At 38.3% G+C, this 10232-nt stretch overlaps 1 protein-coding gene across 1 annotated transcript; it reads right to left on the minus strand.

Moving 5' to 3' along the window:
• Positions 1-840: 840 nt before the first annotated feature.
• sqor (sulfide quinone oxidoreductase) lies at positions 841-10011 on the minus strand. The gene is made up of 10 exons (XM_017708308.2): positions 9784-10011; positions 8035-8266; positions 7535-7705; positions 7159-7212; positions 4633-4827; positions 3690-3899; positions 3429-3612; positions 3013-3080; positions 2731-2909; positions 841-1142 (listed from the first exon to the last, which is right to left on the minus strand). The coding sequence occupies exons 2-10, from the start codon at positions 8248-8250 to the stop codon at positions 1085-1087; spliced, it is 1335 nt and encodes a 444-aa protein (XP_017563797.1). The 5' UTR covers positions 8251-8266; positions 9784-10011; the 3' UTR covers positions 841-1084.
• Positions 10012-10232: the final 221 nt, after the last annotated feature.

Genomic DNA, 10232 nt, shown 5'->3' on the forward strand with positions numbered 1-10232 from the left:
CTAACACACCCCCACACCATCAGAGATGCTGGCTTTTGAACTCTGCGCGGACAGTCCGGACAGTCCTTTTCCTCTTTGGCCCAGAGGACACGACGTCCATGATTTCCCAAAATGATTTGAAATGTGGACTCGTCAGACCACAGCACACTTTTCCACTTTGCATCAGTCCATCTCAGATGAACTCAGGCCCAGAGAAGCCAGCGGTGTTCCTGAGCCCATGTGGTAATATCCATTACAGAATGATGTCGCTTTTTAATGCAGTGCCGCCTGAGGGATCGAAGGTCACAGGCATTCAATGTTGGTTTTCTGCCTTGCCGCCTACTTGCAGAGATTTCTCCAGATTCTCTGAATCTTTTGATGATATTATGGACTGTAGATGATGAAAGCCCTAAATTCCTTGCAAATGCACGTTGAGAAACATTATTCTTAAACTGTTCGACTATTTGCTCACGCAGTTGTTCACAAAGTGGTGAACCTTGCCCCGTTCTTGCTTGTGAACGACTGAGCCTTTCAGGGATGCTCCCTTTATACCCAATCATGACACTCACCTGTTTCCAATTAACCTGTTCACCTGTGGAATGTTCCAAACAGGTGTTTTTTGAACATTCCTCAATTTTCCCAGTCTTTTGTTGCCATTGTCCCAACTTCTTTGGAACGTGTTGCAGGCATCAAATTCAAAATGAGTGAATATTTGCAAAAAACAGATAAATAAAGTTTATCCGTTTGAACATTTAATATCGTGTCTTTGTAGTGTATTCAATTGAATATAGGTTGAAAAGGATTTGCAAATCGTATTCTGTTTTTATTTATGTTTTACACAACGTCCCAACTTCATTGGAATTGGAATTGTACAACCGCAATAATTTGTTTATTATTAATGCAGGTTGTTGGCTGTAAGGATTTCTATTTCAACTTTTTAGTACACATACACACTGCATTTCAGAAGAAAAATAAACAATCATAATAATGGGCCTCCAATCCTCACACAAAAGCACCAACAACATTACAAAGCTTAGTAGAATGTACATTCAACTCATATTAGTGATGCTGATTCCTTTCGGAAGCCTTTGCTTTCTAGCAGATTCTATTTCATCCCAAGATGCATGAGTTTTCTGTATGGACCTGGGCCTCCCCAAAGACCCCTTTAACAACAAAAAAGAAAAACATACATTAGAGGAAGAAAATGAAGAAGATCATGTTTTATGCAAAATTACAATAAGTGACATGAAGTTTCTGGCCCTGTCTCAAACTCTTCCTTCACTGCAAATCATTCATTGCTTTAACCCCAAAAGTCACTTTGAAAAAGTTAGACTGCTTGGGCAACAAATGATTTCGAACTGCACTCAGCCTTCACACTGCTCATCTTTCTGTCACTACAAGAAACATCTTGCACTGCAGGTGGAGGTAGAGTTACTGGCGATTCCTTAATATAGTTTTGTATGCAAAGTTTTAGGCACCCAAGAAAATACAAATTAAAAAGCAGTGTATCTGGTCAGTAAGAGTTTATTTACTCAGCTAACATTAGAATAGAACAATTATGAATACCATTAATACAATAAGTAGTAAATCAGCAGATGAGCTAATGCTAGATTAATTTATTAGTTAATGTTAGATAAGGGGCAGTCGTCTTCATCTACACATGATAAATTATGTGCTGCTCTGTGGATGACATGGAAACACAATTGTTTGTTGAGAGAACACTGAGAACAGAGAAATATCTTTTTAAACTTCAGCTGTCATGGTTAACCTAGCTGCACTACTTCTTGGTCATGTCTGCGACACATCAAAGCAAAAGAATATATAATAGTAAGATACTACACTGAGTGAGAAGGATCCATCTGCAAACAGATCTTAATGTGGCACAGATTTGACAGTTTATTATGTACACATAGCTTGTTTATCAGATAAACCTACCAATCGCTGATTACAATACTTAGCCGGTTGCTAGGATAAAAGCAGAGCTGTAACTGTAATAACAATGTTTTTTGTTTTTTTGTGCAGCGCCAACATTTAACATTTTACAGTTCTACACATGAGAAGATGACCCTGGAAAAATCTTGTAATTGACAGTGTTAACTATATTCATTACAGCTGTATTATTTGTAGTTATCATCCAACACCCAGTTTGGCTAGACTTCATTATGTTAAATCAAGTGTGCTGATGATGGAGTTTAACAAAACTGTGGTGTCTAGAAGACATTACGAACCAAAGTTTATTCTTCTAACCAGCTGACAAGATGTTACTTTTTTTTTTTTGAAAATAGGAAATATTTGTTTCTTTTTTACTGTATTTATGCTGTGTTCATTTGCATTAATCTATCATGATCTATGGTACTTTACTTGCAAAAACACATTAAGTGCCCAGATAAATGTTTTGAAGCAATGTGCTTGGGTGCCTAAAATTTGTACACATAACTGTATATAATTATGTATTGTTGACGAAATACATTTTGCTATTGACATTTGTATGGTCGTCCTCCATATTTTTGCATTGTATTTTTTGCATTTTTGCAATCAAAAGTATCATCAAATCCCATTTAGCAAGGATATGCTAAGAATATGAAAAGTGGTAATCCAATTTTGCTAAGCAGCACTAACAGTGAAATGTTTTACATGAAGCAATCCCCCTCACTACTAACAGCTCTGAGATCACATGGGGAGATACAGGGTACACAGATTGCTTTGAGACAGGCTCTCTGTAATCTAAAACAATGTGACCAGTATACTCACTTGAGAAGACCATGCCAGTACAGGTGGGGCATCAGGTCGGCTTTCATGTGATACATTATTCTGCTTTCTTTGCCCTGATCCACAGGGAAGGTCTCTAAAGGCTGTCCATTATAATCAAACTCTGCCAAGATAACTGTGTTGTAGCTTGTCACCAAAGGACAGGAGGTGTAGCCATCATACTGTGAGTGGGACACATTTTTCACATTAATCACAAAATAAATGAGAACTAGAATTTAGGAAAATTTGGTCAAGGAATAACTATTCAACCCAAATCAAGCTCACCTTTTTATCAGGCTTGTCCTTCTTCATTACTTTGGTAATGGTCCTGTCAAGTACAGCAGACTGTGCAGCTGGAAAAGAGTCATTTGATGTCATTCTTCTAATGACACATCATTTAGTTAACGTATACCAATGGCCAGCAGCAGTTAAGCTTGTTCAGGTCATGGATATGTAAAAAACTTTCACAGAAGTAGCCACTACTGTGCTGGAAAGATTTTAGTTGTGTGCTATAAATTAACATTTTTAGCAATATCATCCTCATCCACTACAAGTAAAAAAAGAAAAGAAAAATGTGTAAAAACAACTTTCAGTTTTCGCACATTTCACAAGTAAAATATGTGACTTTTCTGTTAGGACAAAACAAATTTACACACAAGATGACGCAATCACAGCACAAGCAGCATTCACATATGGCTTACCCACAGCAGCTGCAGTTTTGGATGTTGGTACATTGGTGCAGTCTCCAATTCCAAAAACATTATCATACGTCTTGTGCTGAAGGGTATCCTTATTTACATCAAGCCAGCCGGCCTCGTCCTCCAGTGAGGAGCCTTTCAGCACTGAAGGTGGACCCATAGGAGGAGTAACATGGAGCATCTCATACTAATAACAGGCAAGACAGGACAATGAGCCAAAGCATACTGACCCTTCGGCAAATCAAGCGATTGGCTCCTCTTTACCTCAAAAATTTTAGTCTCTCCAGGATTGTCAAGGTTCTCGAATACAGCTTCCCGTTTGTCTGGTCTGACTTCAATGAGGTTGTGTCTAAGGTTTACATTCAAGTCCCGACTTTTCACAATTTCCCATAAGGCATCAGCATATTTCTTAACTCCAAACAACACTGGCAATGAAGTGTTGTAGATAATGTTGGCTTTGGACCTCTTTCCTGTCTTTTAAGGCAAACATTTCAGAATATTATTATGTAATTTCCAGTTCAAAAGGATTGCTACATTTATACATCCTTAAATACAACCACTTAATTTATGTAAGCAAATGTTTGGGCACCCCAATGAAATTACATTTTCACTTATTTTGTACATTAAAGTGATACAACACATCCTCTACAGAGAACACACTTCTGCACATTGTAATGCACGATTACTGGTTATTTGCTGAATGTATGACATAAAATGTGATCTGTGCAAAAATTATGGCATATTTTATATTTGTATTTTTTTCTAATATGTTAAACTCAATTTGCATTACATTTACATTACATTACCGGCATCAGGCCCTCCTTGCTGTGAGGCGACAGCGCTACCCACCACGCCACCGTGCCCGATGTAACAAATTAAAAACTGCACACTAAAATTTGCTGAAAAATGTCTCATCTATGTATGTTCCCTGTAGATGATATGTCAAATTATTTTCACTTTACTGTTCAAAATGAACAAAACAGGTCATTTGGCTGGGGGTGTTCAAACTTTCGCATACAACTGTACATATATTGATAATTGCAGCCATGAACATATGAACACTGTATTAATTAGTCTTTAGTATTAACATACGGGCCGCAATACCATTCATGTTATGTCTCTAGCATCAATGTTCTTGTGAACATTTTAAGAACTGCAAATAATAATACAAGTATAATCAAGACAACATACACATATGTATATGCACCTTTCTCAAGTAGGCTTCAGAAAGGTACATTATCTTCTGTGGAGCCCCTGCACATTTCACTGGAGTGTTAGGAAAAGAAAAAATAGCATTTCCCTCCTTGAAGTTACGTAATGCATTCCACGTCTTCTCAACCGTTTGTAGTGAGTAGTTTGAGCCAATCTTAGGATGCTGAAACCCTTCTGGTAGGCCTTTGATCTGGCATTCAATAAAAGCACAATCAGTTAATTTCAGATGTGAAAAACAAAACAACTATTCTGATTATCTTCTTAAATCAGTGAGCTTGGTGTTCTTGCAGAGGGAGCTGATGTGTACAGGCAGGATGCTAAAACACTGGTCAGGTTTGTCACTGTGGATGTACATGTTGACTAGAGAGAAAGAATTTATCATAATCGTATTCATATTAAATGAAATGAAACTGCTTAAACAAATTATCAGCATCAGGCAAATGTTTAAATTTCACCAATATTTCAAACTGATATTTCATTATGTATTTATTGTACTCTAGAAAATCTGCATTTTATTGCATTTGTAACCTTACAGATATAAATGTTACGTATCTCCTAGCTAACACTGAAAGATTAATAGCTTTTATTTCAACATTGCAAATTGATGAAGCACAATTTTGAGAAATTGCAATTTGTATTATAGCCTTTATTATTAACCAAAATGTCTTAAGTTCAAGTGGGAAAATTCCTAATATTAGAGAGCTCTTAAGCTGCTTGTAGATGAGTCCTACCAATCAGAGGCAACCAAACACCCACACATCACAACCATAACCACTGACAACTGGCAGTCTGGTGAACTACGTTCCGCATTCAGCCTCAAGCCAGAAAAAGTGCTTATAGTGGTATTTTGGGCAAAAAAAAATAAAGATAATTGCAATTTTGGCGAAAAAAAAATTACAATTTGACATTTTCTCCAAATTGTTCAGCCCTGCTCTTAATGCAATTCTAGTCCACTATGTGTTCTATGAATGTGTTCTATTCAAGATAGAAGTGATTCATACTGTCCAAAAAACTTCAAACATTGAACATGTATTATAATAATTGTGTGAGTCACTCACCACTAAAAGTAAGAGAGGTCATAGGCAAAACTGGCATGTTTTGGGAACACATAATATAGTACAACCCCAATTCCAATGAAGTTGGGACGTTGTGTAAAACATAAACAAAAACAGAATACGATTATTTGCTAATCCTTTTCAATCTATAATCAATTGAATACACTACGAAGACAAGATATTTAATGTTCAAACAGATAAACTTTATAGTTTTTTTGCAAATATTCACTCATTTTGAATTTGATGCCTGCAACACGTTCCAAAGAAGTTGGGACAGGGGCAACAAAAGACTGGGAAAGTTGAGGAATGCTCAAAAAACACCTGTTTGGAACATTCCACAGGTGAGCAGGTTAAATGTATACAGTTGAGTGTCATGAGTGGGTGTAAAGGGAGCATCCCTGAAAGGCTCAGTCGTTCACAAGCAAGGATGGGGCGAGGTTCACCACTTTGTGAACAACATTGTTGAGATCAATGTTTCTCAATGTGCAATTGCAAGGAATTTAGGGATTTCATCATCTACAGTCCATAATATCATCAAAAGATTCAGAGAGTCTGGAGAAATCTCTGCAAGTAAGCGGCAAGGCAGAAAACCAACATTGAATGCCCGTGACCTTCGATCCCTCAGGTGGCACTGCATTAAAAACCATACAGGTTTTGGGGCAACATATGCTGCCATCCGAGCAACGTCTTTTTCAGGGACGTTCCTGCTTATTTCAGCAAGACAACGCCAAGCCACATTCTCCATGTGTTACAACAACATGGCTTCGTAGTAAAAGAGTGTGGGTACTAGACTGGCCTGCCTGCATTCCAGACCTGTCTCCCATTGAAAATGTGTGACGCATTATGAAGCGCAAAATAGGACAACGGAGACCCCGGACTGTTGAGCAACTGAAGTTGTACATCAAGCAAGAATGGGAAAGAATTCCACCTACAAAGCTTCAATAATTAGTGTCCTCAGTTCCCAAATGTTTATTGAGTGTTGTTAAAAGGAAAGGTGATGTAACACAGTGGTAAACATGTCCCTGTCCCAACTTCTTTGGAATGTGTTGCAGGCATCAAATTCAAAATGAGTGAAGATTTGCAAAAAACAATAAAGTTTATCTGTTTGAACATTAAATATCTTGTCTTTGTAGTGTATTCAATTGAATATAGATTGAAAAGGATTTGCAAATCATCATATTCTGTTTTTATTTATGTTTTACACAACGTCCCAACTTCATTGGAATTGGGGTTGTATTAAAGGATAACTGTTTAAACTATGCTATGGTATACAATGGTGTTTTTATTGCAGTTTTACTTCCTTTACTGTTTAATGCCCAGTCTTTCTATAAACATACGGACATCTGCACACTATACCACATCCGCACACTAGCAGACAGGAAAAGGGTAATTATACAGGCTCAGACCTTCACATGGGAAAAGTGCACATTTCAACAAATATTTTACAAGCAGTGTACAAAAGTTACCTTCTCGTAGTGAAGCTGGAGGCCAAGAGCTATGATCAGATAGTCATAGGAAAGCTAAAAAAGACAGACCGTAGAATGAATTTGAATGTATGTCATGTAGTTTGCACATACAATATTTTATTAACTGAAAATTTTATGCACAAAATTACATCTTATGTAACTTTGTCCTATTGCCTTTCAACATTATTCCAGTAAGTTAAATAACCCTGCTGACCAGCCACACCTATGTAATTATAGAAACAACACCACAATCTTTATTGTTTAACCACAAGAATTTGGCAATCACATTGCCAGTAACATAGATAAGATATCTGGTTCTTGTGTAAGTAAGGTTGGTCACTCACAAAGTTAGATGTTTAATCCCATAAGGGCTTACTTCTTTGCCAGAGTCTGTGGAGACAGTGTTGTTCTTAGGGTCAATCTTCGTGACCCTGGACTTGAACCATTTCACTCCAGAAGGCATCACACTAGCAGTGGGACGTCCAGAAGAGTTAATGCTTTTAGCTCCTGCTCCAACCAATGTCCAAATGGGCTGGTAATAATGCATCTGAAACAAAGTGAAATGAGTTATTACTGCACTTCATACATACTTTAATTATCATGTTATGACATGATATATGTATATGTATATATAATTTCCACATAAATAAAAATATTACATCCACATATGTATTACCAAAAGTAAACTGAAAAGCTAAACTGTTGAAAAAAATATATTTCAATGTGTATTGTTTTACTTAATCCACGTATTGAAAAAAAAAAATTAAATACATATATTGCATGTTTTTTTGAGCTAATACAGTCTATGAAAACCTCAAATAAAACTTAAAATGTCGTAACTATTCAATTATACTGGAGAGGCCTTAGGCTCCATACCTCACTGGGTTCCACGATGGCCACTTTCTTTGCACCGACTTTCCTTTTCATGCGAGCCCCCATCGTAATGCCACCACTTCCGCCCCCAAGCACAACGATCTTGTAGTGCTCTTTGGAGGCCAGTCCACTGCTGCAGTGAAAGTAGGAGTTTAAAGAAAAAAACACTCTGCTGCCTTTCCTAATGGGAGCCAGAGGTGAAGCTAACACTGCAGCCATGGTCCTATAGTATGATCTAGGAAAAAGTAAGAGAAAGGCAAATGAAAAGCTTGTTGCATATAGATATCGACTCCATGTAGAGAGCAGTGTGTAGGGTTCCTCTACACTGGAGTCAACATGAGGAAAGCCACACAGCTTTCATGTTCTGTGAATCAGCTTACAACCAGCAAGCCATAACATGCGTCTCTTGTTCCTCTGGAGAACTGAACATCTTGCATATCATCTGTTTGGAAGGCTGCCAAACCTGTAGTGCTGTAAAGGTCACATGTGCTGCTTCCTACTCCTTTAAGCTAAAATATTCCAGTTTAGCAATGAGGAGTTACTGCTGAGCCACCATGACTTTGAGAGATGCTTCATAATTGAGTTTCATTGGATAACTGACCCTGCAGCAAAAAAAAAACCTATTACACCTAAATGGACTGAAACCTGAAGGAGTTGATTTCTAACAGGAATTGACTTTATAGTTTCCTGTTAAACAATTAAGAGTCTTTTACACTGTGATATCAACCCAAACACAAAATGCTGTTACTAACTAATGGTAGAAACCAACATGATTCTCGGCAGGGTACAGCCAGAATGAACACTGCCCAAGAGGAGAGGATGAAGGAGACAGTCCAACTTTAACTTTTTTCTTTTATAACCTTCAGAAATGAGAAAGTCTTACAATACCACCATGGAACAGTCTATATGTTTACAGTTAACTCCTCTCCCCTCTTAACCATTACAGCACTGTGGATGGTCATTCAATCACAGGCACATCATTAGTCAAGTATCGGAAAACTCTTTATGACTATATGGAATTAAGCATTCAGAGACAGATCTCATGCTGCTCAGTCCCTTGTGTCATTTGTCTTTTCCAATTTCCTCATTTCCCTTCATTGCTGTTTAAACTAGGTACACATAGCTCATTGTCTTGCGCCAAAAAAAGTACAGCTTCACAACAGCACACCAGTTCATGGTGAGTTCATGAATTCATGAGTTACTCAACAGGCTTGTATCGTGTAGCTAAACAATCACCAAGATTATAAATTATCCCACACCATAAATACTATAACACAGAGAAAAACAACTGTGTATGTCTACACATCAGTGTAGACTGAAAAAGCTTCATGATTCAAACATGAAACAATGAAAACTAGTTGCACATGATTTCAAAGGACTTCTGGAAATAACTGTGTTGGTCTATCACATTTTCTTTCGTGTTTATTCATGACATATCTGAATTGTTTTAGGACTGTTTTTAGTGTGCACATCAAACGCCTCAAAAGCCCCAATGCTTATTTAGCACCTAAGGTGATGAAAAGCACATTCAATCCTCGTCCTCGTCTAAATCCAGCTGGGCCCAAATGAACATTAGGAGAGTTAAAGCCAATTCAGCGCAGGAGGTCATGCTGTACTGTACACTGTATTGTGCTATAGGCCCTATACAGTGCACACAGCCTACGTGATCTCCTGCGAGCTTAAACACGCAACAAACTACGGGTTACACGAGCATACACGGCTTACGAAAACAGCTCGCATGTGTCGCCTTACCAGAGAAAGTCTAGACAGCAGCCCTTGAAAATGACAGCGAAGTTGTTCCAGACACCTCTCGGTTCCCGCTACGTCCTCGCCGAGTGCGGAATGTTCCTGGTTCACTCTAGTTTACCGCATGCAGTCATCCGCTAGAGGGGGTTCAGGAGCGACACTCACTGTGTAGCAACAACGGCCACCGGATTCCTCCTTCAGTGTTAGCCTATGATCTGCGATACCTCGTAGCTTATCCACCTAAAAAAACGCATATGTGTGCAGTGTGTGAATCATCCACAAGGTGTCGTCCTCTCATAGAGAAACAGTGCCAGGCTGCGTCCAAAACAGCGCACTGCACTAGAACGTGCTACTCATTGTAGTGCACTGCCTTGACATATTGTTCTGTCTGCGGTTCGGTTTTGGACGCAGCCCCAGTGTTTTCTCTATCCTACCCCTGCAGTAGCCTTGCCCTC

This window comes from Pygocentrus nattereri, chromosome 11 (assembly GCF_015220715.1).
Source record: "Pygocentrus nattereri isolate fPygNat1 chromosome 11, fPygNat1.pri, whole genome shotgun sequence".
Lineage (NCBI taxonomy): Eukaryota > Metazoa > Chordata > Actinopteri > Characiformes > Serrasalmidae > Pygocentrus > Pygocentrus nattereri.

Coding starts and splice junctions, on each gene's coding strand:
- sqor (XM_017708308.2), bottom strand. CDS start 8,250: ATGGCTGCAGTGTTAGCTTCACCTCTGGCTCCCATTAGGAAAGGCAGC. Junction 4,828..7,158: donor TCCAGCTTCACTACGAGAAG/GTAACTTTTGTA, acceptor ATTGAATGCCAG/ATCAAAGGCCTACCAGAAGG. Junction 3,613..3,689: donor GAGAGACTAAAATTTTTGAG/GTAAAGAGGAGC, acceptor GCCTGTTATTAG/TATGAGATGCTCCATGTTAC.